The 27,197-nt window shown below is 42.2% G+C and overlaps 4 protein-coding genes across 4 annotated transcripts; 2 read left to right on the top strand and 2 right to left on the bottom strand.

Moving 5' to 3' along the window:
* Positions 1–9,504: 9,504 nt before the first annotated feature.
* LOC108095240 lies at positions 9,505–11,311 on the bottom strand. The gene is made up of 3 exons (XM_017196268.2): positions 10,962–11,311; positions 10,300–10,894; positions 9,505–10,160 (listed from the first exon to the last, which is right to left on the bottom strand). Exons 1-3 carry the CDS (start codon positions 11,172–11,174, stop codon positions 9,928–9,930), a joined length of 1,041 nt encoding a protein of 346 aa, XP_017051757.1. The 5' UTR covers positions 11,175–11,311; the 3' UTR covers positions 9,505–9,927.
* Positions 11,312–11,884: 573 nt separating this feature from the next.
* LOC108095118 lies at positions 11,885–12,971 on the bottom strand. Its single transcript, XM_017196056.1, has 3 exons — positions 12,678–12,971; positions 12,270–12,612; positions 11,885–12,213 (listed from the first exon to the last, which is right to left on the bottom strand). Exons 1-3 carry the CDS (start codon positions 12,873–12,875, stop codon positions 12,044–12,046), a joined length of 711 nt encoding a protein of 236 aa, XP_017051545.1. The 5' UTR covers positions 12,876–12,971; the 3' UTR covers positions 11,885–12,043.
* Positions 12,972–13,337: 366 nt separating this feature from the next.
* Positions 13,338–17,861, top strand: LOC108095214 (E3 ubiquitin-protein ligase Topors). The gene is made up of 4 exons (XM_017196225.2): positions 13,338–14,141; positions 14,207–14,667; positions 14,733–16,171; positions 16,357–17,861. The coding sequence occupies exons 1-4, from the start codon at positions 13,749–13,751 to the stop codon at positions 17,247–17,249; spliced, it is 3,186 nt and encodes a 1,061-aa protein (XP_017051714.1). The 5' UTR covers positions 13,338–13,748; the 3' UTR covers positions 17,250–17,861.
* Positions 17,862–18,147: 286 nt separating this feature from the next.
* On the top strand, positions 18,148–19,909 carry LOC108095117. The gene is made up of 2 exons (XM_017196055.2): positions 18,148–18,541; positions 18,596–19,909. The coding sequence occupies exons 1-2, from the start codon at positions 18,429–18,431 to the stop codon at positions 19,524–19,526; spliced, it is 1,044 nt and encodes a 347-aa protein (XP_017051544.1). The 5' UTR covers positions 18,148–18,428; the 3' UTR covers positions 19,527–19,909.
* Positions 19,910–27,197: the final 7,288 nt, after the last annotated feature.

The raw sequence follows: 27,197 nt of genomic DNA, 5'->3' as shown, positions 1-27,197 counted from the left end.
TTTTTATTAAAAGACAATACCAATGTGAAATAGCTTAAAATAAATTCTAAATATATTAGCTTTCGTTTTGGAATATGTTCTCCTGATCTTTATGATAGTTTTACTAATTCTTAAAAGCTTTATTCATTTATTATCAAAAATATAAGTTAAACATTAAAGTAGCTTTTCTCAGTGTAAAAAGTGGAGCTGCAGCTGGGCCAGGAACTGGAGCTTTTGAGTTGGAGCTGGGGGCAATGAATTGAATAACATGAAAAATGCGCTTGCATTGCGATATCATCACGTTTATGACGTTGGCACAATTAATCAGCCGCATGCAAGCGCTAAAAGGCAGAGGAGACTCCGGGGAATCTTCAGAATGAAGGAATCGCGCAGAGCCTGCAGATCAGGGAGAACCATAAACGTTTCTCTGCTCATCAAATGTGCAATTTATAACCACCACAGACGCCCACGCCGAAGATCTTTGAAGCTGCGAGTGCGGCTCAGGTTTAAGCTTAGCCCCAGATTAACCCTATATTCCTGTTCAGATTTATTTAAAAACTATGACTCAAAAAATAAAAATACTTGTCTATTTATAAAAAATATTTTAAAGCAAACACACGAAACATTGGCATAACTTTATGTTTTTTCTTTAAGTTGTATTGTTCTTCTAGTTTGGTAAATAAAATATGTATAATAAGAACATTAAACTTTAGAGCAAAAATGAAAAAGTTTTTAAAAAACTTGTTGTAATTATACTCCCGATGTTAACATATTTATAGGTATTTTATAAGATAAATTATTGACCAAGAAAATCATGAGTCCACAGGAGGTTAAGGTTAAGGTGCGGGTTGGGAACCAAGTACCGAGATTGAGACTAAGACCTGCATGTTGCTTGGCCATTTGCTACAGTTATGGCACCAGGAAGACTGGACCTGCAGCTGCTCTATGCCGCGCCATCCTCTCAGCCCTCCCCTCCCCCATTCCACCCCCTCCGTAGAACTGGCGATTTGTATCGGGACGTCTGTTTAAACTGTGTGTAAATCGCCCTAAACAACGCATCAGTTTCGGTTTCAATCTCGGACGGTTCCATCAGTTTCCCGCGGTTCTTATGCTTGTGCACTCGGAAAAAGGATATTACAAAAGTAAGTGTCTAACTTACCAATAAAAATTATTTGTTATAATTTGTAATAGTGATGATGATTGACGAAGCATATGAAAAATAACTAAAAGTGGATATTAAAATGTACACACACATTTGGCAAAAATTGTGTCAGTTAGGATCAACGGATATTGGAAGTATAAAGCATTAGCACAAAAAGTTTAATCAATGTTTACTTCTTTAGCATATAAATACAATAAAGTAAAACCGACATGGGATAATAATACCCCCTAGAATTTTTTAACGTGTTGCAGTATTTACTTGAGGAAGTGGCTGCGTTTAGCGCGGCAGTTTTATCGCGATGGAAACGATACGTGGCGATATAGCGGTAACAAATTGGCTTTTGCTTTGGAAATTCTGGCCCAGTTTGAAAACGCTTCCGCGACACAAACACACAATTAAAAGTTCTCGCAGCTCAATTACCCGGCTATCGATCAGGGAAAAAGTAGAGAAAAATGGTAAAAAGAAAAGAGGAGGAGGAGCTGAAAAATGCAAACTTCCCTTGTACTCACATTGCAAACTCGTACATTTATAAAGACCTAGGGTCTTTGATCCATGTGATCTGCAATTACGCTCCGCTCGTCGGCTTGTTTATTTTGTTTTCTTTTTTTTCTCCTGCTCGTCTGCAGCAATTGCGCAACTGCTGCAACAAATGCTGCAACTGCAACTGCAACAACTGCTGCAACTGGCTCGATAATCATTCAAATTTACAAGAAAACAATCAAAAAACAAATTCCTAGAACACAAATCGACGAAACTCATTTCATTTCAATTAAAGTTGCACGCCGCGCGCCACAGAACGAAGTGGAAGTGAAGTTGGTGGAAGGGGGGATTGAGGGGAAACAGCTTGAGAAAAGTCCATAAAGGAAACAAGAACTGGAAGTTCGGCGATGGGAACGATTTTCTGGTGACCTGTAAATGTGACGGGAATCTATGGCAGTACAAATTTAATTAAAGCCTAAATCCGATGTACATAAGTGCAATATTTTCTTAATTTGGGATGTGTTTATAAAATAAATAAAAATGTTATTGGGTGAAAATAACTGAGTTTTATGTAAGTTTATAATTAATTTAAAATAAAAATAAAGTTCTAAATATTTAAAAATTCAAATATATATACATAAAATCATATACATAGATAGACATTTAATCTATGGAGATCTAAAGATTTCTCAAATAACCAATGAGTTAAGATCGACTTGATCCATTTTTTACAGGGTATCAAAGCATGGGAGCGTGCAAGAATTAGGGGTAGTCGCTGCAGAAGAATCAGCAGCAGAAGAATCAGCAGTAGAAGAATCAGCAGCAGCAGCGACGTAGAAAAATCGCAAAGAAAACAAATTTAAATAAGACAAACGTCAACCAATTACCGTCAATCGCATTTCCCGCAAGAACAACAACTGGGGGCAGAAGGAGTCGCGCCAAAGCTGCAAAATTGCCAAACGGCCAATTGGGGGCGGTGGAAAAGGGACGGAGCGAGGAGCGCAGGCGGCAGAGGAACAAGGCGCGCGCATGTGCAGTTACAATTTCGAACGGCGACGTCGACTGCGAATACGACGGCGGCTGCGTCACACGAAGAAAGGTCAAGAAACTGTGAGAGAGCATTTGAATAGGTCTCGCAGGTGAGAGAGAGGGGGCGTTGCAGGAGAGTGTGAGGTATGCAGGAGTAAAAGGAATACACTGCGGAAATATACATACGACCACTTTTACATTTTTGGCAACAGTTCGTATGAGTGATGCAGTTTAAATTCAATGCGTAAGCCCTAAACGCATTTAGTTTTTTACCTTTCCTGTTGTGCTTTTTATAATTAGAATTACCACTCATGTTTTTTCTTTGTGACTAACCTAACATTTTTTTTAAATTTCAATTTATTATCTTTTTAAAAAAGAATTTATTTTTTGTAGATGTCCAAATAGTACTTTGACACCTTGTTCTTGTCTCGGATTAATCTTCTTCTTTTATTGATTAACCCAAAACACTTAAGAGCTTTTTGTTAGATAACCATACATATTTGTAAATGTTCCTATTCGTCCTTGAATCACGTATAACATATAAATGCTGCACCACTTAAATCGATTTTTTATGTACCTTGTTTAACAGACACTTTGGTGTTACAAATGGCTTTAAAAATGGTATTGATTTCGTGTCGTTTTTTCCCGTGTGATAGAACTGCTTTGCCTGGAAATCAAATCAAATCCAAATCAAACAAACACAAAAATGGAGGAGCGAGTCAGAGGGACGATGAAAGACAAGCCATCGAACAAATTTCCATGCTCCGCTGTGAAATTCCACGATGGAATGGAACGACAACAACGACAACATTGACGACTGAAAGAAGTTTCCCTGCCAGCCTGGTTTTTCCCAACTTTTCTTATTTGTTTTTTTGTAGAACTGCGATGGGCGAACGCAATTATCCGTCGAATGGTGCGTACAGTGGCCTCTCGTTAAAGCAGGAATGGTTTTCAATTTAAATAATTGCATTGTCATTTTAGAGACAAAACTCAAACGATCTCCACAAATAAGTTATGATTTTGATTAGATTTTCAAAAATATGTTTGTACAATTTTATACAAAATACAACTTTTTTAGGAATAACTTATCAGATATTTTCTTATTACTTCGTCACCTTTGAAAAGAAAAAAGGTGTTTGCAAGTAATTTAGTATGCAGGCAATTTTCGACGTACTACAAAGTTAATGCTTGCAAAAATCGTCGATTGAGAAAGAAAACCAACTTTCCTCGCACCTAAATTGCCCAAGACGAGCTGCACGTACTGACAGCTCCAGCTGACATCGCACTCGGGCCCCTTTTCCTGCTCTTTTGGGCCCAGATCAAGTTGGCTTTGGCAGTGCATCCATCATCGGCTGCCGTCGATGATTCTCATGCGAAAAGGTCAGCCTCGGCTGATGGCTTTGGACTGCGACTTCGTCTGGGAGTCAGTTTCGGATGCAGTGTTCCGAGTCTGGTCTTAGAATTTCAATCATCGGGACCAGTGAAATGTGGCAGCAACATCGGAGCCACGTCGTCGATGTTGCTCCTGTGCGTCTGCAACATTGTCGCTCCGATCAGCGTCGATCCTCTCGGTTTGCCCACTTTGTTCTCGAGTCGCTGAAATTGCAACCGATCACGTTCATTGCATGCATACAAAGCAGCAACATCAGCAGCACCAGCACCAGCACCAGCAACATCCAACATCCAAAGGCAATTGGCCAGCTCTGTCGATTTCCCATTCTCATTCTCCCATTCGATCCATTTGAAATTGTTTGATGCCAGTTTGATATGGAGGCCATGTTCGACTCTGCTGCCTCGTTACCTTCGAAGTACTTCAATCATATTCAGCAATTGCAGCAATTGTTGCACCCTAACGATGTCAGCCCGAGAATCCATTGTTGGCCCCTTACGGGTGCGCTTGGTAGTTGCCCTTAATGGGTTTTGGGTCACCAAAATCTAGGCGAGCAAAATGGGTCTTGTGGTTAACCTTGCCTTTGAAAATGGTTTTGGTATAAATAAGATCAATTTGTGAAAATAATTAATAAACAGCAACTGAACTTAAATCATTCAATCGTTGCTTCAAAAAATTAAATATATCAAGGGATAACAAATTATAAATTGTTATAGAACAAAATGAACAACTTCCAGCTGCAATATTAGCTGTTTTATCATACAATTTCAACCATAAAGCATAATGATTTAATTCTGAGAAAATAAAATAAAAAAGTTACTCCCTCGCTTGGCTGCTAGAAATATAAAGCCTTTATGTTTTCTTTCACAGAAGTCTTCAATGCTTTCAACGAAGTGTGTGTCATCAGGTTGTCGCTGTTGAAAGTGCTACACTAGCTTACAATAGTCTGGCTTCCACTCTGCGATGTATTAAGCTAGCCTTGGCTTCGAAAAAAAAATAATAAAGCTCTCCCCTTAAGAGCATGAATCAGCATATGATGACTTCCACAGAAACGGAAACATAAACATGCATTTCATTTTGGGGGCATGTGCGAAACGAGAGCTAAATGCAGCTGAAGCAAAAGCGGGCAAAAGCAGCACGGCAGCAGCAACATCCACTACCGGCAAGGTTGCCTTCACGTACACAGCATAAAATCAATAATCCAACACACTGCCACAGCGGATTGCACCGCTGCAACGCAACACTAGCAACGCTGCGACGCACCACTGTCAACAGCCAAGTGGCAGTGCATTAAAATTGTAAACTTGAACAGCAAACAAAAGCCACAAACAGACGACGATCCACATTCACATCCACATCCACATCCATATCCACGTCGGATTGGACCCGGCTCGAAAGGAGGAGGTGGAGCTGCAAGACAATGTTGGCTGGCTGGAATTGTGCGCATTTGGACGCCGGGTATCCGGCTTATGAGCCCTCTGCCTTTTGGCCGTCCCCCCGACTCCTGGCCATTTCAAATTGTGCGTCACGTACACGCATAATGGGCCAAAGTAATGAAAACATATGAACAGACACGCAGGATGAGGAAGGTTGGGAGCCCACTGGCTGGGCACTCGCAATTGCAAATGCACAAAATAATAATTTCGCAATACGCGCAGTTCAATTACAACCAGCAGTTGCAGCAGCAGCAACAAAATCAGCAGCAACAAAAGCAGCAGCAGCAGCAACAGCAGCAGCAACAGCCACTGCAACTGGCTATCATTCTAGGCATTTATTTTACAATGCATTGCCGTAATATAATTGATATGCTCTAAGTAATTGGCGCTGACCACGCGAGCAACTTTTCATGTTGCTGCCGGTGATTCTTGGAGTTCGCTTATAGCTGCTGCTTGTGCTGCTGCTGCTGCTTGTGTTGCTGTTGCTGTTTGCTGTTTGCTGCTGCAAGTGAGAGATCAAGCAATCGATTTGTATATCGACGGGATCGATCGATCGCCACACTGGCGACACGGCGGACCACCCCGCCAGGAGTGGCGCCTAATTGCAGGGCCGTTTGCAGTTGCAACATCATGCCATCAATGCCAACAGCGGCAACTACATCATTTTTAATGCCCTAACTCGCTGTTCGGCTGTTAAATTTTGTTTATAAATCAGAGAGGGGCACTTGCATTTTGTGTGTGTGTGTTGTGCTGCTGAAAGCTTTACGTTTCGATGTCGCCAACAAGAACTGCCATTTAGGGGCAATTAGACTTCGATTTGAGTCGATGTTGCTGGTGTGTGTTGGTCCTGCGAGCGCCATTAATGCCGAGTGCAACAAATCATGGCTGCAATTAGTGCGTGTTTATGACTTTCGGCTGAGAGGGCGCCGTTTCAGCGCTCAATATTTTTTCCAGCTTAGTTTGGCCAACTCCCCCGTTGGTCCACCTTCCCCTTGACTTTTGCGAAACGTTTAGGCCGCCGACAATTTGCATGCTGCAGGAACAGCAGCAGCAACAGCAATAGCAACAGCAACAGCCGCAACATGGAGCCACCGCAGCAATCGATGATGGCCAGTCCATCGAGTGGCGTCAATAATGGCCTGTCGTTGGCTATAAACGCCCGCTGGCCATATTGTTTAGCCGATAGTTGTACTTGTTCGTCTCGTCCGCAGCACTAATTGCCGCATATCGATGTGTGTGCGCGTAATGGCATAGATCATGCTAATATAATTACACGCTGGACAGCAGCAGCAACATGGTCGGGACGCATCAAATTTGATATGAGGAAGAGATCCAGCTGGTCGCTCCATAATAATTGTTCGGAATTAAGCTTTTAAGAAAAGGATCTTTAGATTTACGATTGCTGGCCGCCTTCGGTTTTCTACAGTCTTCAGTCTTGGCCTATAAATAATTTCTATATCAAAGGCCGGCTTTGATGATGGCCTGATTTGGCTGCGGGGCATTATCTGCGACTAGTGATATATCAACTGGCCGGAGCGCAAACGAATATTGCTGCTGACGCTTTATCGCTGCCAGCCAAGTAATGCAATTTTCGGCAGCAGCAACAACAAGGCGAAAAATCGAAGAAAAATATAAAATAAAAGAAATGGAGAGATATTCGCCTATGCTTGAAATTCCAAGGCAAATTGCGGGCAAGCGGCCACAATGCTCCTCCATGTTGCATGTTGCTAGCTGTTGCTGTTGTTGTCGCTTGTTGCGCTTTCGTTGCTGTTGTTGTTGCTGTGGGTACGACGAGCAACATCAACACAATTCAGCGTCATCACAAACATCAATTGACCCTTCGGTGCTTCAGGATCAAGCGTAATAATCGCCGGCATAAAAACGCTTTGCACTTTTGCGCCAGAATAATGGTTGAAAGGTTGCAAGTTGGCAGTTGCAAGTCGCCAGTTGCTGGTTCCCAGCATATGTGCCTTGACCATGGCTTTTTTTTTGTAGGAACCTAATGTCATACCTTTTCGTATGCATACAGAGCCACAAGTAAAGAAATATATTTTATACCTTTTATTAAGTTATTTTATTAAACATAAAAACATGATTTACGAAATGAATAACGTTCTCTAATTTCTAATCCCACTACTTAATAATCGCATGTAAATTATATGTGTAAAATTTTTTAAAGCATGACTGTATCGGTTTCATTGAGGCAGACGGTGTCCAGGAAATACCTTGTGTTTCATCCATGCTTCGATATCCTGCCACCAGCTCCATAATCCACTCTATGGGCCTTTTTTGCCACTTTATTTCCATCCTTCATTTCGGAAAAAAATCCTTTATTCAGGCTGCGAGGATGGCCGAGAATAGCCGAAAAAATTTAGTTCTGGGTTATTTTGTCTGTTTCGAGTTAGCTACGTCGTTGGAAAACATGACGAAATGGATTCATTCATCAATATACATGAGACAGCACGGCGATGAGATTTAGGATTCACGAGTGGCTTTTTTATATCCTGGCAAAGGGTATTGTTAAGTTTGACGGGTGAATATAACATGATTTTTAAAAGATTGAAATACTGTAAAGTATTTTGTAAATATTTTATTTGATACCTTCACAAACTCTAGTGCTTAACCCATTTAAATTTAATTAGAAATAAACTGAAGGGTATTTTAAATCCGAGTCACATCACCATAAATTCTTCCATGGTTTTATATTGTGCAGTTTCTTTTGCTGAATTTTTATAGCACCCGCCCATGGGGTCAATTCTGCACGCTGGCTGTCATGTGTGCCCTGACCAGAACCCAAACCCAAACCCAAAGCCCAAAGCCCAGACCCAGACCCAGACTCCAAGCCCATGCCCAATCCCAAGTCCATGGACTCATATCCCGGGTATGGCAAAGCGAAACGAGTGCAACACGAACTGTTTAATGGACTGGGCATGCACTTTGGGCAGCGTTCAGTTCCTCAAAAAACTCGGCTCCGGTCCCAGATGGAGCCTCCATTTCATGGCCATGTGAGAAGAAGACATCTGGGTCCCAGACACTCTTTTCCCGTCGAAGTGTGTGTGTAGGTTAATCAGCTTTGCCAGCGGGCTTTTCATCAAAGAGCGGGCGGCACCCACACAGGCGGCACTGGATTGGGAGGGGAAACACTTGGAAAATTCTATGATCAACAAATGATCCTTACAAATATTACATATATGATTACATATAAAAAATCAATCAGATATCATAATACTCTAAAACTGTAAAGGATCGGTACAGTTCTATAAAGAAGTAATTATTATAAAGTTTTCATTCATTGAATGAAGGAATTAAAGCACGCAAATCCTTATTAATAAAAATATTGAATTACCATCTGTAATCTTATTTCTTAAAACGCACATAAATATATATTAAACAAACAAGCTTTTATAATACAATTATAATACAATTCCCAAAAGAAATGCTATTAAAAATAATTTAAAATTAAAATTTTTTCTCTTTTGAGAACTATATTTTTGGAGTGTATTTTTTTGCAAAGAGAACAGATTAAGCATACGACGTGTTGTGCAGTTATCATCGAGATGGCAACGATTCCTAACGGAACGCCGTGCGTCGTCCCATGGCGGAGGTCTGTCCCCCATCCTCCGCTCCATCCACGCCGGTAATTTATGATTCGCAGCGCACGGCCTGCAAATGATCTATTGCCCATTGCAGTTATCCAAGCGGAGGTGTAGGTGAAGGTGGTGGAGAGCAGAGGACTTTGGATCGGCACTTGTTGCATCAGCATCAGAACACTATAACAGCCACAAGTGATTTCCTTCGCATCGGAGCCTCCAGGCGCTCCTGACAGTTACAAAGTGCGCCCACTAGTTGGCGGTCAGGTTAAAATGACCCAAACCATAAACCCAAAGCCAGGCACAATGCATACATGCGTTGTCGACGCCATCTCCCAACCTTTGATTAATGGACTTTTCGTGTTGGCTTCGATTCTGGCTCCGGCGTCATAAATAAACTTAAAAATGCAACAACAGGCAAAAGGTGGAGCACGTCGGTCCCGAGCATATTTATCATTGGTAAACTTTATTCTTTACATTTACATACAACGCGTTAAAAATACTTGTCCAATTTTATTTACTTTAGTATTAAAATTTTTTTTTGGGCTTATCCGTATGGTTATAGTTATTGAAGTGCTTAAAATTTTGTGAAATATTTGTTTACAGTAATAGAAATCTATGTAAATTTTAAACTATTCTGGCTACTATAAGTTACGATTGTGTGTCCCGGTGGAGCGCACGGTTGGGAGAGCTACAAAACGTTAGAATGCCGAAGAGCATGTTAAAGTTCTATACAATTCGAGCTGACTTTGCTCGTTCCATTGCTTTTGCTGATGCTAATCCTTTTGCGGTTGCGTCTGCTGTTGCTGGAGTTTCTGCTGATTGCTTAGACCCACTGATCTCGACCTGCTGCTTGGGGCACTATAAGGACGGCGGATCGTACTGGAAGCCCGGGTTATTGAACTTAAAGCGCGCAATCTCGAACTGCAGTGTCTCATAGTTGATGTCGGCCAACCGCTTCAGCTGATGGGCGATCTGCTGGGCATCGTTGCTGCTCAGGGCGGCACTAAGAGTACTGGGCTCCCGCTCCAGTTTTGTACTGTGCAACGGCGGAACTGGCTGCATGTTTGAAATGCACCGCGTCGCATTTTTAACTGAAATAGTTTCATAAACAAAAATGTAGTAGAGGAGAATTAGATACTTTTACATGCAATAATTTTTTACTTAATATCTATTATTATGCTTATCCATACCCTTTAGGTAGGGTTTTCTTATTAAAAAAGAAATAGTTACCTTCATAGATGATTTGCTCTCGGGGCTGTGTACGCATCCTTTTAACGGGCAGTTCTCCATTGATAAGCTTATTGCCGGAGGAGGCAGTTCCCGAATTGATAACAGCAGCAGTCTGCCTTCGAGACGTAACGTATTCGACGGCGTGCGGCTGCACGCTTGGGCCTTCGTCGTCTACATGGTCGAAGGATGTGTTGTCCACGACGATGGTGCGATAAGTGCCGCCGCCCGTGTTGACCGCTGTGGTAGATGCCGTGATACCGGACTCCGCCAGGTTCTCCTCTATCATGTCATCGTGATCGACATGCTCCTCCACCATTTCCTCGTCGTCCACCTCATCGTTGATGGCCTCCTCGACGGCGGCTTGCAGTTGCTTTTGAAACGCCGCTGAAGTTCGCTGACCCAGATCCTCCATTTCGTCTTCGTGCTCGTCCTTTTCGGACTTTAAGTTTAACAGCGTTTCGCTGGTGGTAGTGGGCACCTTGCCGAAGAGATCCAGTGCACGGGTTTCCACGGAGGTCATCGATATGTCCTTTTCCGTGGACAGAAGACTACGTCTGTATTTGCAGCGCGTGGTGTTCTTCCAGTCATTAAGTCGCTGTTTTCAAGGGAAAGGGGATTAGCGGTTAAAGGGGAGAATTCAAGGTATGCCTTCTGCTTTTCACCTTGCGCCATTCCTCCGGCGTTAGTGTGGGTCCGGAACTGCACTTGTTCAGCCGGTCGGAGAGCTCCTTCCACTTTTTGGTCAGATAGTTCAGGTCGTAATCGCGCGGCACTCGCCCGGTGGCGAAAATTGGGTCGCTCTCCATCATGTCGATGTACATTTGATACTGCTCCGAGGAGGTGCGTTTCTTGCGGCGATCCATCTTGCCGGTCATTCGTCCTTTCTGCTGTGTTTCTGTTTCGGTGTTTTTATTGCTAAATCTCTGGCAAAAGCCTTCAAATGCAAATCGACGCCACCAAACGATGCGAAGTGTTCACAAACAATTGCAGGCGTTTTGGATTTTCTAGCGGATTTCAGTTGTTGGCGTTCAGTGTTGTATTCCGTTTGTTAGTGGTGCGCGGTTGGCGGGAAACGACAGTTGATAACGGCAGTCGATAGTTATAGCATAGCATTTGAATTCGACTTCATTTGCTACTTAGGCCGCATTTCCTGTTTAAAAAAGTTTAAATATAGTTTTGTAAAAGTATTTGTTTTGATTGCCAGCGGAAAAATGATACTAATAAGAATATTTGAAGGAAAATATTATTTAAAGTTGTTTAATTTAATTTCCATCACATTTATTAATGAAACACGATAAAATTGTTATTTTAACATTAAGGTAGACATCAAATCAGACCATATATTACTAGTAAATACATTTAATAATTTTAAGATGTAAAACCATCTTTAAAATATTTAAAACAAAAAGTGTAGGTTATTCCTGTAAATAATACGTAAAAATTGTGATTTCAAAGAAAAACATGTATTTTGTGTTCTTACATTGTTTTCCTTGGATTATTAAATGTTTTTATCATCGTATTTTGAAATTTTTTTTCTGTGGTTTTGAGAGGCATATGTGCGATGTGTAGAGCCTTAAAAGATATATCCTGTCAACAGTCTTGTGAACGCCTTTATTAGTTCAATGTACATCAATAAGGTACAAAAAACATGTATTTTTGTGTGACATTAAATTTTTTAACGAATTAACAGGTCCCCCCATGCTTATATACAAAAATGTGCATTTGATTAGCAATACTACTTAATCTATATTTCCGGGACATAATCGAACCCGGGATTGTTGTATTTGAAGCGGGCTATCTTGAAGTGCAAAGTTGCCTCATGAATGTCCGACAAGCGTTTTAGCTGCTCCTCAATTTGTTTTCCATAGGACTCAGCAGCTTCTTTCGAGGTGGGTTGTGGTGGTGCTGTTGTTACTAAAAAGAAAATATCAATTATATAAAAGTTTGACCCTTTTCTGGCAAGATTATACCCTGGTATAAAACCTCCCCAGAACTGTCTAGTCGTATCCTTTTGCCTGAATTTCTACCATTGATGAGCACTGGGGGTTCTGTTTCCTGAGGCACTACCGATTCGTGGTACTGCTCATCATCCTCCTCTTCCGGTTCCTCCTCAACTTCTTCTTCTTCCAACTCGTCATTCTCGGCCACTGTTTCCTGAAAACGTTCACTTGCTGGAATTTCTCGGTATGTAGGCTCTGAGGAGAATATGTGAAGAGCTCGTTTTTCCAAAGGTGTTAAAAAGTTGTTCTTATCATCTGAATTAAGCAAGCGTCGATATTTGGATCGCGTTGTATGCTTCCAGTCATTTAGGCGCTAGAAACAAGAAAAAAGATTTCTAAGTTCCGTGAGGTAATGCATGTAAGCAATATAACACCAACCTTTCGCCAATCCTCTGGCGATAAATGGGGCCCAGTGGTACACTTGTTCAACTGATCACTCAGTTCCTTCCACTTTTTACCGTCCTGAGTGCGACTCAATTTGTTGGCCGACATCAATGGATTGTCCTCCATGAAGTCGAGATAAATCTCGTACTGGAAATATGATGTCCTCTTATTGCGGCGGTTCATTTTGGCCATGAATATTCGCAAACAATTGAAAACAAGCAAATTTAAAACGACGCCAGAAAATAGTGGTGGGATTACGTTGATGAAAACATCGATGACCTCTTCAAAGCCACGAACGGACAACTAATCGATAACTCGTATGGTGCAGCTTCGAAATTTTAAATACCAAAATTTTATTTTACTGCATTGCCATTTAAAAATAATAGTTTTTAATGAAGCACCCAGAACTTGTGTGATATACTCATGTAACTCTGTGTTATTTCTCAGCGTTGTGAAATTATATTTATTCAAATACTAAAGCAATACATCAAAGTAGTCTAGAAATTATTGAAAATCTCTGCCAAAAATAATAACATATCCAAGAATTTTACTTCAAAAGTAAATCCTTTTTTTCTGTAAAGAAAAGAAACGGCATAACTAATTTAGTTAATTTTTTTTTAATATTCTACGAAGTCTTCAAAAAGAAAACTTTTTTATGCTGTTTTCCATAGCGCTCAACATTTTCCGGTCTGCAGCGAACGGTAACACCTTTGTGCACAAAAAGTCGAATTTCCTGCATTTTCGAGTGTCAAATTATCAAAGTTATAGTGCGTTTTATGGTCTGAAAATAGTTCCTTAGCACGCTACAGGCTACTGACTACCAAATAGGCCGGTTGGGACTTAAGAAAATGTTGCCAGTGGTACGAAAAATACCCGTGGAAAAAGACGCATGAGACTCGAATTGCGAACCAGATGATAGAGTAGCGTGCCAGAGAGAGCGAGCGAGAGAGGAACAGAGCAAGAGGGAGAACGAGGAGGCCAGAGTAGACACAAAACTCCGAGCGGAGTTCTCGCCCATTTTCCGGCCGATTTTGCAGAGTATATAGCTGCCATATAGTCCCCAAGATGGCAGAGGAGGTGCCGGGGGGCAATAACGGCAATGTGCCCGATTCCGGAGCGGAGGATGCTAACGCCTCGGTGATCGTAGAGCCGGGATCCGAAGGATCCAATGCCGGAACTCGTACCCTTCCGGCAGCGGCAATGAAGTTTGCCGATCTCACCGAAAGTGGCAGCGAATCCGGGGACAACGAGGCTGAGGACTCTGCAGTCACGGCTCCAGAAAATGTCGAAGCCAACGGTGAGCCGGGAACAAGTGCATCCGCCACAGCAGAAACTGCAGCAGTGCGCTCCTCGCCGCCGCCCAATTGCGCTATCTGTTTGTCCCGCTGCCGCAGAAAGTGCTTCACAGACTCTTGCATGCACCAGTTCTGTTTTAAGTGCCTCAGTGAGTGGAGCAAGGTAAGCAATTCACCGGATTATTATGTGTAGAAGCAATCCTCTAAAGAAATTTCCCTTCGTACCAGATCAAACCAGAGTGTCCGCTTTGTAAGCAGCCATTCAAGACAATTATACACAATGTCCGCACCCTGGAGGACTACGATCGCTATCCGGTGCAGACCTCTTCGCCAGTTCTGCCTGACCATCCTGCCCTCCGCTTCCACATCGTCAGGCGTCCCAGGTACATGCCACTGGTGCAGAACCAGGCCGCCATGACCAACGACATAGAGGCGGGTTATTCAGCCGATCCAGCGTTAGAGGAAGTCATTGCCGCTGGCGAGGTGGCAGCCGGCAGGCACTCGTACAGCCGTTTCGAGCCCTACCGCATGGAGCTGTTGAACTACTATAGGAACGACCAGGATGCGGCCACCTCGCGCTCGTTGAGCCAGCTCTGGCGGCGCTATGTGTACGATAGAAAACTGTATGCCCTGCCCGTAAGCGACAGCTTGACGGGACACTTTCGCGAGTGGAGTGCCCGCTTTTACAGGTGCTTTTCAATAACTTCTGCACTTCTGGTCGCTTACTAATTTTGATTTAAACTCTTCATTGCAGAAACAATCCCGCCCAGATGCATCGTCTGATGCCTTGGATTCATCGCGACATTGTTTGTCTTCTGAGAAATGCCGCCCATAGCGTAAGCACTGTGATGCAGCTGATGAACGACATCCTGCCCATGACCAACATTCTGGGACCCACATTCCGTCGCCGATTGGCGCCGTTCTTGGGCGAGCGCACCAGCCACTTTATCCACGAGCTGTTCAACTTCGCCCGCTCCCCGTTCGACATGGTCGGCTACGACCATGTGGTCCAGTATTCGGCACGCGTGGCCGAGGAAGTTGAGGTGGATCTGCTGGACATGGTGGAGACGCAGTCGTCGAACGGCAGTGATCTTCACCTGGAGGTGGGTGACGACGATGCGGAGGGCGGCTATGCGGATTTCTCGAACGACTGGGAGCCCCCCAGTGGACGTCCGTCGACCAGTGTGATTGTAACGAATCCCGGTGCCACACATTCCTTCAGCGTGACAATGGCCAGCGATGGCAGTGAGCTGCCGGGCATCTCTATACGCCGTACGACCACATCCAACGTGGGCTCCCAAACGGTGGCCATCAACCTAAGCATGCGACGTCCAGCGGCGTCTGCGAGCGAGGAGGCGGAGATCATAGAGATAGACGACGGCGATGCAGCCGCAAATGCAGAGGTGGCGGCCATCAACAATGGGAGCAATCCCAGCGGGAGACACGCTGGCGCCACTCTCCCTGTAAGTGCCCACATCGAACTGGAAAGCAGCAGTAGTTCTGGCGACGAAGACGAGTGTGTCTTTGTGCTTGAATTGAAGCCACCACATCTGCGAACTCCCGAGCAGGTGAGCTTGGACTCGAATAGTGACTCTGATGTGGTTTTTGTCAACGAGCAGAACGAAGCTCCCCCGGCTGCTAGTGTCAGCGATCAAGCGATACTTTCGCCGGCTGATCAAACCTCCAGAGATCAGGGATTGTTCATGGGCCCCAGCACAAGTGCGGCGGCCAACAGGGGCAAGAACTGGAAGTTGGTGGTGGCGGAGGCGCGTCGACTTGATCAGTTGCGCACAAGGCGCTCGACCCGTTCAAAGAGATCGCGCCAGCGGTCCTCCGCCCCTGCCCGAAGTGCCAGAGGCAGCAGCAAAAGTAGCAGCAGTAGCTCCTCCTTTCGCTTAAACAGCAGCAGTGATGACGATAGCAGTGACAGCAGTTCCTCCGATGCGGAGCCGGTAAAGAAAAAACGCAAGCAGGTTTCACCCAAAAAACGTTCCGTGAGAGCTTCTAACAAGAAGGTTGCCTCGCGCAAGCGCAGTCGCCAAGCGGATGATATTGAAGACCAATTGGAGGCAATGCGGAGACGTCTTGAGCGGGAACAGAGCGATAAGGCTACGCAGAATCAACCGGAAAGCAGCAGTGACAGCCCTAGTTCATCTGATGACGAATCAGCTGGCGATAGCAGTGATACTTCCGGTAAGTGGTTCTAAAAAAGTAGTCTTTCGTTATCGCTACAGAAACTATGATCTTGGTCAGTAGTTCGAGAATGTTTTTTTTTAGATAACGCTCAGCTGTTTATTTCACAATATTGTGTTATTTAAAAAAATTCGCTCGATCAACTACTCGCTAGATTGATTCAATGCAATTAACCATTGTTTTAGTTTCAGGTCAACCCAACACAAACAACAATAATACCAGCAGTGATGATTCGGACGATGACAGCACTGCAAACCTGCACCTCAGCGCTTTGCGGGCTACACTTAAAGCAGAGGCAGCTCTGGAGGATCGGAAACCACTTAAACTGGAGCTACCGATACCCCACGAAGATACAGGAGGACCACAGCAGCAGGAGGAGCCCCAAAATGCAGAGGGTATTCTATCGCCGACCAACGATATTGAGCCGGGATGCAGTGCACCAAAGCGGCGAGGCAGCTGTAGCAACAGCACTCAATCCAGCCAGAGCGCCAGTTTGGCCAGCACTTCGACAGCAACGTCGAGTTCGGTTCCGCTTAGTTCGTTTAACTGGCGGGCAGCGGACTTTGTCGTTGATCTCCTGATGCGTGGCAACGAGGCGACGGAGGAGCACGATATAGCGAACTCCCTAATAGAAATGTCCACGTTGACGCAGCCCAGGGAGATTGGACTTTTTAACGAGCCGTCGGATGGAGTGGATATTTCCCTCAGCCTCATGCGCACCTCTCCACGCAACGCATCTCCAGCTCTAGAAGAAGATGCGAATCTGGGTATCTACTCGGATGGAGAGGCGGATCCGGAGGTGAGCAATGATCAGGTTGGCTATTCCCTGGAGGCCGCAATCGATGTGGTTGGCGAAGCAGAAATGGAAACCGCCGAGGATACAGCCACTGCCACTGAGGAACAAGACGAAGAGGAAGAAGACGCCGATGAAGTTGAAGATGAACAGGAAGAGGACAAAGCTGAGGAAGAAGATGTGGAAGAGGATAACAGCGACAACAACGATGATGAGGAGGATGATCCGGAGCCAAAAAATGTTGATCCAGACGATGAGGCCTGGACCGAGGCGTTTCTAGCCTAAGTTACTGGTTTTGATTTTTTAATATAAGGGAATTTTAAACTGGTTTCCGTCTTGTCTTGTTCCGATTTCTGAACCCCCTGAATCCAAAAGAAAAGAAAAAAAATACTTGTAATTAGATGTGTAAGTAATTAAAACCAGTAAGCGTTAGCTCAAAGTAGTTATATTCTAGGCCTAGTGTTGCCATTTTAAGTTGTACATATTCATCAGCTAAATCTTAAATTACTTTATATAAGAGTATATATGTATACATATTTGTAGACATCTATCAACTGCAACTTTATTTTAATTTTTTGCATATAGCCCACCCAAAAATATATTCTATACCCTTGAATATCTGACCCATCCTATCCCCACATCGATGTAAATGTATTTATTTAGGTTAACCACAGTCTACTATACTTACTACACATAATGTCAAACACCTTTACTGTTCGCAGCTTATAAGCCGTAGGGATAACGCTGGTCATTGTGCATGGATGTATGGCGAGAGTGTTAATGTTTTTGCATAAAGGGGCGTGGCCAGTTATGAATTTTTGTGTAGTCGACATACAAAGAACAGAAATATCTATAATACAAATCAAATACATAATAAATGTAAAGATTTAATGTAAATCTTTGAATTTTAACGTTTTTGTGCGTCAAGGGTGCAGTGTTACAGAATGTTATCGATAATTCATTTATTCATATTTTTGCAGCAATTAATATTTAAATTATTTCTTTTATATATACTTGCATTGGAAAATTGTTGGGAAATATTTCTTTAATTTTTTGTACCTCTTACACATTTTTCTAGGGTTGTGCACTGATATTCAAAGACTAATGTAACTCATTCCTAATGACTTGCAAGTTTAACTTTTCGTATCGTGTAGGCAGCCCCAAATCTGTTCATGTAGAGCATATTAATTCCGTTGTGTCTGCGCAGAAAACAGAGCTTGGCTCAGCCGGTTTCTTATTTCCAGGAACGTAAATTGTTATTTGTTTATGTGCGATGCAATACTAGTGGCCACATTTAATATAAACATTTAATCTTGAAATCAAGTAGGCTTTTAGTTTGCAGAAAGGTTTCAGAAACGACGGAATTGTATTTGTCGTTGACAACTATAATAATTTTCTCAGTCACATTGTGCTTCAGCTCGCAGCAATTTTGCTTAAATTGATCGGAAAATACATTTTCTAATAATGATGCAGCGTCATATGGTTCACTGGCGGGTCTACGTCTATGCCAATTCTTTGTATTCCTTGCCGGCACGCGAAAAGCCAGACTACCGCGATTGGTCACCGCAATATTTCCAGTAAGTTTTTCGCCAAAAAAGACTTTTTTTTATCTGCTTCGATCCCTTTCACAGAACTAATCCCTTCGAGATGCACCGGATTATGCTCTGGGTTAATCGGGATATATCGGTGCTTGTAAAATCCGGCAAGGAGGACATTTACATTCTCTACGAGACCGTCTTAAGCCTGCTGCCTTGTGTCAGCATGAAGAGTACGAAATTTAGGAACACGTTTGTCAAATATTTTGGTCTGACTGACCCTTCTCATTTTATCCATGAGCTAATCAACTTTGCCCGATCCCCGTATGATGACCTAATCGCCTACGAGTGCAACACTCAATACAAGGCTCAGTTGAATGATGACGATCGTCCTTGCACCTCGTGGATGGCCAGGGAACGCGAGATTTTATCCCTACGGCTGCACAACTTTGTGGAGTTCTCGCTGCGCATCAATCACGACGATTGCGGTGGCTTCGACATGGATATGCAGCTGGAGGATGAGGATTTCGGAGAGCTAGATGACATGTTGTTGGAGCGATTCAATCGCACCTTTTCGGTCGAAATAGACAGAGAGGTAATCGGATCCAGGGTAACCCATCAGCAACCTCCACCAGCGGCACAAGGCCAGCAGCAATCGACGCAGCAAACCCAGCAGACAGGACAACAGGCAGGACAGCGACAGTCATCGCAATCGGGACAGCAGCAGGCCACCACCTCCAGCAACCAGCAAATAGCCGGAGCTCCCTTTGAGGATCTGGAACTGGAGTTGGCCATCGAGCGCAGCATGTTTGATGCCGCCCAAGGGGCCGGAATCGTCCTGCCAGATGGCCGGTTGGTACGCTTTGCCAATACCCGTGTAGTGCGTGAAGCCAGAGCATCAGGATCCCGAGCCGGTTCGACAAATGCAACATCATCTACTGTGCGGCCACCATCAACTAATTCGGTTGCTCAGCGTTGCCGGCGGAGCCGCCCGCCTTACAGCCGCCCAGTTGCTAAAAGGCCTTAATTACAATGTCCTGCTGCAAAACTTCAAGCCCATCCATAATAGAATTCAACGCGTTGAGGACTTTGTTAATGCTCTCAAACACAAAAAAAGGGTTTAAAAGGCATTACAAATTGATAACGATAACGGTATTGGATAACTAAAAAAAAAAAAAAAAAGGGCTAGCCCGTCAATAAAGACATGCCGTGGAAAATTGCGTGCCAAATATGCCTTTAGCGCACATTTCCCTTTGTCTTAATTTCGGCAGAAAAGGTAGCAGTAGCAGCCAATCCCAATCCCCATCCACATCCCTTGTCACATGGCGCATGAAAAATTGAATTACACGCACTTTTGCGCATAAACGAGAAGCTAAAGAATAAAAAAAAGCAAAAATGTTGAGTGAAAAATGCGGCCGATTTAGGGTTTTAGCTGGAGGAATGGGGCTGATGTTATGGGAATTATGGGAGAGGATGCGAAGGGCCATCTGCTTGTGGTACAAAATTCTCGAGCAGCAAATTGAGTTAAATATTCCTTTTTTTCAGTAAGGCTTACTTGCTTTTCCCTTTTTTTTTGGCAGAAGGTATAATATAATTGTCCTGCCGTACACGGTAATTGAATGCATATTTGATTTTATGATTTCGTCGGCACAAGGCGCATTAATGCATATCGAATGAGGTCCTCCGAAATCGAATCGAATCATCATAATTGTCAGGGGGCGTAAACTTTGGCCATTAGGCCATCAAACTGAGAATAAAGGATCAGCACTGCAACGATAAAAAATACAGTTTTACCTTTTTAAATTTAAAAATGTTCCTTTATTTTTAAACCACATACAATTTGTTTTTTAATTTTTTTCACAACAAAATATTAATCTTAAATGTAAAGAAACAGGATAACAATTTATGTTTATAAGTCTTAATAAAACATGAACTTTTTTGTTTTTCTTAAGTGTATTAAAACAGAGCATTAAGATTTAAATCAACTTTCAAGGCATTTTTTATTGAACTAAACCGCACCATATTTGCCAGTATAAAAAACTTGAACCATCAAGCAAAGCCATCTGCAGGTGAAAACTGCATCTTGAAGCTGTCCAAAGAATTCCATCGCTCCATCAAGGGATCTCGGGTTAGCTTTGGAAAACTTATCCGTTAGTCTAAATGTCATTAGGGTTTTGTCGGCTGCATTTGCTTGGCTCGACTGACAAACTAATTTGCGTAATGTTGACGAAAAACTTTTTATTTGACTTGCTGACTTGGCCCAAAGCCGACCCTCTTTACCACCTCCTCTCCTGATTTTGTGAAAGACAGCCGAGAAATAAAAGCGAGACGATTCAAAACTTTCAGCCAGTTTGCACTGCATTTCAAGATGTTGAAATAGGGCGGGGTGGCAATTGTCGGGCTGCGGTGCCTTGGCTAAAAGTAGTTTGCCAGCCTGGATTTAAGTTTGCGTTGCAAATTACGTCGCCGTATTGAATTAAACGTTTCAAATATAACGCATACGCACCGCTGCCTCGTTGGCGCCAGCAAAAAGATCTTTAATGTGCATTTTATGAAAATGACCCGTCCCCGATCTGCATAAAATATTTATATATACCTCCGCCAAAGGCTCAAGATTTTCCGGAACCCTAACGAATCTCGCTTAAGTGTTCGGTACCGAGGGTTTTTCGTTGTTTGGCTTATCTCAAATTATGCGCGTGGCGTTGGAAAATTATAATAATTTCCACATTCGCCGCGGCGAGCAATTAATCAAGACTCCCGCTGAATGATATGCGGTGCGGGAGTTATGAGTTCGCATTTAGGCCGAATGTTTTCGGACCGACCCTGATTTATGGCTGTTCTCCGGCCACCTGTCGCTCCCGCAGCCCTTCGCTTCGCTTTTGCCTAACCCTGAGGAATCCGCCGACAATCTGCTCATCGCCCCGCTCGATATCCCGCTGCAATGTGTCACTTTCGGTTTTATTCTTGTCTCGGCTTAGATTTCCGCAGCCGACATCTTCTGACGTTCTCTCCATAAAGTCCTTCTTTCTGGAATTTGATTTTACACAGGACAAAATGTAAATCAGCTATCCATATGCTGGTCAGTATTTCTGTTTGAATAATTATCAAATAATTTCTTAATTTTTATATAGTTTTTTAATCGAAGTCTAAAATTCAAATTTCATAATATTTTTCCATTCATATTTTTATATAATAAGTTAACTTCTGTTGTATTTAACGAAATTTTAAAGTATTTGTTGTGAGGACAACATTTAGATATTTATCCTTTGCTTGAATTCTGCTTGCAGTGTGTTTAGCTGCTTTTCCCCTTTCGGCATTTGCCAACTTTAATATGTTGGCACAGCACGGAGGAACGGCGTTCGCGTCGAGTTTCCATTACATTGCAGCGGAAGCCGGATGTTGAAATTGTTGAGGTTGCTTCGCCAGCGTGGAAAAGTTGTGTGTGCGGGTGTAAGCAGCTTAGCAGACTCCTTCGACGGCTGGCAATGTTGAGGAAATTGCTGGGAACACCATGGCTACCGCGACGCGATTCGAAATCGAATCCGGACGCAAACACGAAACCCAATCGTGGTCTTTCTTTAAATGTTCAATCAAAAACTTCTCACGGATTCTCAAGGAATGATTCAATTTTTCCACAATTGTCGCAGCTTAACTCTTAAGCAGAAACTTGCTCGATTACGTAACCGCATTGGAGTGGAAAAGCCATAAAACAGTCATCACCGCTCAATAAACATGAATACTTTGCATTTTCCTCGATGATTTAGCACTAAACATTGCTCGAATAAATACCGATAAAAATGATAGTGTTTGAATGCAGTTTTCAAATAAAGATTAAAATAAATTAAAAAAAAAAAAAACAATTTAAAGTTTTGGTTTTTCCCATTTTGTTATTCTTCTATTGTCTTATAAATTCTAACCATTCCTAATATTTGTATTTGTATTGCTTTTTATTTGGTAGTCAGAAAAGGAATTGCCAATGAATTTTGTTTTATAGTAAGTGAGTTTTTTAATAATATATAATAATTTATGTACATATAATTTTTTTTTCTTATAGAAATCGAAGAAAACTTTATGTAAACAAGAAAAACATAAAGTTTAAATTCCCCGAAAAATTCTTAAGCTGAAGAAAATATAAATATTCTTTAAATGGGCGATTTTCCGATACTTTACTCTGTGTCGGCCTGTTGCGTGACATTCGATATTCGTGTTCTTTTTTTTGCGCTGCCGGAGCTGACTTTCCACTTTCTTGCTGAGGCTGAGAAAATGCGTGTGTCATAAATCTACTCCCGCGCCTTTCGCTTAAAATCAAGCTATTTATCACGAGGCGGCGAGGACGACGTCATGCTGCTGCTGCGGTGCCAGTCAGGATACAAGGATTCCGGCTGGATCCTGGAATGGCAAGATGCCGGAATGCCAGAATGCCACGATGCCGCGCTCTTATCATCATCGAAGTGGGCGGAGGCGCATATGTTCCGTAGCTGTTGATGCCACTCCGCAGGATTTTTTATGGGCTTGCCAACGCGGACCGCCTGCTGAGGTAAAAAGTTGCGGACAACAAACTTTCCTTCTTGACGCTCTGAGCTCGCCATTTTCGCTACCGCTTTTGGCTCCCTGCTGCGTGCGAAGGTGACAAGAATCCGGTAATTTGTGCCTTCAAGGTTAAATGTTAATGTTCGCCATTATACAAAACATTTGACGTTTTGTTATGGTAGCAGCGGCAAACGGGTTATGAACACGTGCGACAGTCCAAAAGGTCCTCGTTGCGTATACGCAATGTTTTATACTCCTGCTAATTTGACTGGAGCCAGGTAATAATGCCCCCCTCGGCCAGAAGTTTCCCTTAGTTTGCTTAGGCTGCCGGCCATAATTTAAAGAAGCCAAACTAAACAAGGACAATGTTTACGCCTAACTGTTTTTGGCCACTAAATGTAGAAGGGCAAGCCCAAAGGCTGTACAGTCGAACCTCGCAATCATTAACTGTATATTCGTAAGAACGTTATAAAATACAATAAATTTAAATGTTTAAAGTTATCTTACTTTACAGATTTAAATTTGAATTGTTATGAGCTTCGGAATCTCGGGAATTCAAATATTGCTGACATGAACAGGGGTCAAAAATTGCACCTTAATTTAATAAAAAAAATTCAATGCAATTTATTTATTAATCCCATATGCCATTTTATTTATTAAAGAGGATATACGAATCTGAAATGTTATAAGTTCTTTGTCTTCAATCTTTAACTTAAGGAGAACTGTAGTTGCGGGTTGACCTTTTGGGTCTGTCTTGCGAGAGTCTTGAAATGGCTGCTAGGCGACCGTCTTAATGGCAGCTCCAAATGTTGCTAATGTTAATTTAAGAAAATATTCCGACCCGGCCGAGTGTGGGTGTGTTGCCTGGAAACACTTGCGGTGCGGCAACATTTGTGCATTATTATTTGCGGTCAAGTCTTTTGTGGCTTGGCCTTTTAGCATATCCAAACCCCTTTTTTGAAACCGCAGCAAATAGCTTCGCCAGTAGCGAACTAATTAAAGAAATATTCATTTGAAAATACTTGTAGCTCCGTCGGAAATTACACACACGCACACGCACGCATTGACACACCGCTTTGGCTTCGCTTGTGTGACGTGCATGAGGCAATCAATTACAGCGAACCGTTTTGCCAAAAAAAGCGTGTTGCCTACTTTCCGGCGCCCGCGTGTTTGCCAACACAGCAGCACAATTAATTATGTACATTGGGGCCCCTTTTTCCCACCGTTACCCCTTCCACCTACCTTCCCGTTTTCTCAGCTGTTTGCCAAAGTCTGTGTTTGCCTACGCTGAGCGAAATTATTTGTGTAATTGTGTAATTTGTTTAATAGCAGTACTAGTTGTTTTATGGAAATGATATGAAAAATGTTTAAAATGATTACAAATAGATCTCGAAAGTTATATATTGCAATATTATAAAATTCTTAATGATATAAAGGAGTGTCTTTAAGTAGATTTTTAAGAAATAATAATAAAAGTAAAATGAAATTAACACTGACTTGAAACTTTTTTCCAGTGTAAAGACTAAAGAGCATGGAATGAGAGTCATCTTTAAGCTTAGACGACAGCATATGCTCATGCATGCCTAATTACGATAAATCCTTGCCCTTGCCCGCTCTCACTTACTAACTTTCTCCCTTTCTACCGCTTTCACTTTCTCTTTCGTGGCAAACTTAGTTCGCGGGAACAAGCGCGCCCAAATGAAGTAGGCAGAAACAAAAACATCAGCACCACTTCACAAGGATCCTTCGTATGTGTGTGTGTGAGTATAAGTGTGTGTGTTTCGCGTCTGTGAACGTATGAGTGCGTAGGCGTTCATAATTATGGCCGTATTTAGAGAAATTGGTTATTATGTGCTTAACGCCATTTGTCTGACTGGAAATAGTTTGTTTTCCGGAGGACCCCCGATGTTGGTTATGCCTTTAGGGAGGTGTGCTTAGCCAGTTACCAAAACCGGAAATGTCGCTTAAGAATCCTTGTGGAGTTGAAGTTTATTACAGCTTTGAATATTAAAATAAAATGCCTCCTAAAATTTAGGAAGCCAGCATTTACTAAAGATAAGTAATACTAGAACGCAATATCAGCGTAAAAGCAAAACAAAATAAATTGGATTAAGTTGTATAACACTTTGTTATTTGATTTTCGGAGAATTTCCAGTTTGATTAATTTCATGTTATCCAATCGCTTAGTTTCAAAGCCTTGAAAAGTTTATCCATTATCCATTTCCGAAGCCTTAATCCGTTGCATATTTGAAGCAAAGTTTCCTGTGAAATTCCAATCAGCTATCAACTCTCATGGCCACCCTCTTAGTTAGTTGTGCTTGCCTAATACTTGAAATTGTTTGCTAATTCGTTATTATTGCCACTTTACCACGTTGCTCCTGTATTGGCTGCCCTTTCTTGGGCAATTAGCCCAAGGCGCTAGTTGGCACTGCCAAGTGTCCCCTTTTGCAAGGGGCTCTCGCCCAGAGATCCAAATTCTCCGCATGCATGTCCATCAATAATGTATCCTGGCGGCTCCTTGCTCGGTCGTTATGCCATCTGTCAATTGGCCATCCATCAGCTCTAATTAATCATGCTCGGGCCTAATGAGTTCCTCTCCAGTATGCAGGGAATTCCAAATGGATGCCACTGTTTCGGACCCATTGCTAATGAAAGTGGGGCTCGACTCATGGGACACAACTGCAATGCCGACGATACGACATTCCGATTCCAAGAAACGCAACAACTGCGCAGAAATCGAGAGATGAAAAGCATTCATAGGAAAAACAAGGAAAACTTGTGGTGAACAATGTGAAGTTGACAAAAATAAACAAAAACATATATTTATATTTATTTATATACATACGGCTAAAATATTATATATTATATTACTAGTAATTATATTGACTTAAAAAGATTTTTTATTTAAAATGTTTTTATAGCTTATGCTTATACTTTTAAAGGATTTTCTTTTTTATATTTTTTTTGGTTTTTATTTAATGTAACGCTTTTATATTTATTGCAATTCCTGCAAATTTTTCAATTTCCAATAAAAAAGCTGAATGAATGCAATAACAAAACGATTGCCAAAGGAAATTACATTTTTTCTGAGTGCTTTAGAGGATAGAGCGATGGCTATGGCGATGTTAATGTGGACTGACCTAGAGTCCGTCAACAACTTGAGCTGCCTTGGCGGATGTGTTGACATCTTTGTTTTGGCCCGCTCATAAATCGCAATTTTTCGGGTTTGTGTTGGTTTTTGTTTTGCCTGCGTCTGCGGCTTTGTTTCAGCTGACTCTTTTAGCGAAAAATATCTCAGCGGCAAACTCGATTCATCAGGCGATTGACAAGAAACTGTCATGGGAGACATGCGAATGGCCAGACAAAAGACCAAATGTCTGGCGAGAAAGGCAAAATGCAGACCAATTATAACGAAAGTGATGACAGAGAGGGATGGTTCTATTCATAGAACACTAAACATGTACCACATCAACATTGTGTAATTATTAATAATTTACATTTAGGACACAGGGGGAGTGCATAATAAATTCTATTCGTAATTACTAGCTATCTAATTATAAAACATTAATGAATTATGAAATCAAAAGTTGTATAAGTTTAAAACATTTATTTATAACTCACATCCCATTTAGCTAGTTAATAAATTTTATTTTGATTCAATAACCATATAAACCTCTCGTAACATTTCCTAAGACATATATTTCCTTTTCCTACATAAGTATCAATAAACGCCTTAAATTTCTATAAATATTTGAGAATATTCTAAAATGAATCATTTCTGCGGGAAAATGCGTGGGCAGTGATCTGTTTCCTTGGCAGTTCTTTCTGCTGGATTGAGGAAAAGTGAAATCGCAATGGCCATTGAAACTGCGGAATAAGCCAGAACAATAACAGGTAACAAAATGTACGAGTATTTAACCATATATATTCGCTCTTGGTCTTTCTGCGCGACATTGTAAAAAGCAATATGAATTCTTACAGAAAATTATGGTGTATATATACATATTATATGGAAGATTCATACACAGGTTCGTTGGGGTCGGGTGAAGCTGGGTAACAACAAAAGTTCTACGTGAAAGTGGGAAGAAGACACAGAAATATTTGTGGCACTTTTGTTGTTGCCTCAGGTTATATTTATAAAATTTCACCTCAAGAACGGCTGATCATC

The sequence above is a fragment of the Drosophila ficusphila genome, unplaced genomic scaffold (genome assembly GCF_018152265.1).
Source record: "Drosophila ficusphila isolate 14025-0441.05 unplaced genomic scaffold, ASM1815226v1 contig_414, whole genome shotgun sequence".
Lineage (NCBI taxonomy): Eukaryota > Metazoa > Arthropoda > Insecta > Diptera > Drosophilidae > Drosophila > Drosophila ficusphila.
Note: the sequence above shows the minus strand (reverse complement) of the source record. Positions and strands in the feature narration are given on the sequence as shown.

Coding starts and splice junctions, on each gene's coding strand:
- LOC108095240 (XM_017196268.2), bottom strand. CDS start 11,174: ATGACCGGCAAGATGGATCGCCGCAAGAAACGCACCTCCTCGGAGCAG. Junction 10,895..10,961: donor CGCCGGAGGAATGGCGCAAG/GTGAAAAGCAGA, acceptor CCTTGAAAACAG/CGACTTAATGACTGGAAGAA. Junction 10,161..10,299: donor AGAGCAAATCATCTATGAAG/GTAACTATTTCT, acceptor AAACTATTTCAG/TTAAAAATGCGACGCGGTGC.
- LOC108095118 (XM_017196056.1), bottom strand. CDS start 12,875: ATGGCCAAAATGAACCGCCGCAATAAGAGGACATCATATTTCCAGTAC. Junction 12,613..12,677: donor CGCCAGAGGATTGGCGAAAG/GTTGGTGTTATA, acceptor TCTTGTTTCTAG/CGCCTAAATGACTGGAAGCA. Junction 12,214..12,269: donor TGGGGAGGTTTTATACCAGG/GTATAATCTTGC, acceptor TTTTCTTTTTAG/TAACAACAGCACCACCACAA.
- LOC108095214 (XM_017196225.2), top strand. CDS start 13,749: ATGGCAGAGGAGGTGCCGGGGGGCAATAACGGCAATGTGCCCGATTCC. Junction 14,142..14,206: donor GCCTCAGTGAGTGGAGCAAG/GTAAGCAATTCA, acceptor CCTTCGTACCAG/ATCAAACCAGAGTGTCCGCT. Junction 16,172..16,356: donor CGATAGCAGTGATACTTCCG/GTAAGTGGTTCT, acceptor CCATTGTTTTAG/TTTCAGGTCAACCCAACACA.
- LOC108095117 (XM_017196055.2), top strand. CDS start 18,429: ATGATGCAGCGTCATATGGTTCACTGGCGGGTCTACGTCTATGCCAAT. Junction 18,542..18,595: donor TGGTCACCGCAATATTTCCA/GTAAGTTTTTCG, acceptor TCCCTTTCACAG/AACTAATCCCTTCGAGATGC.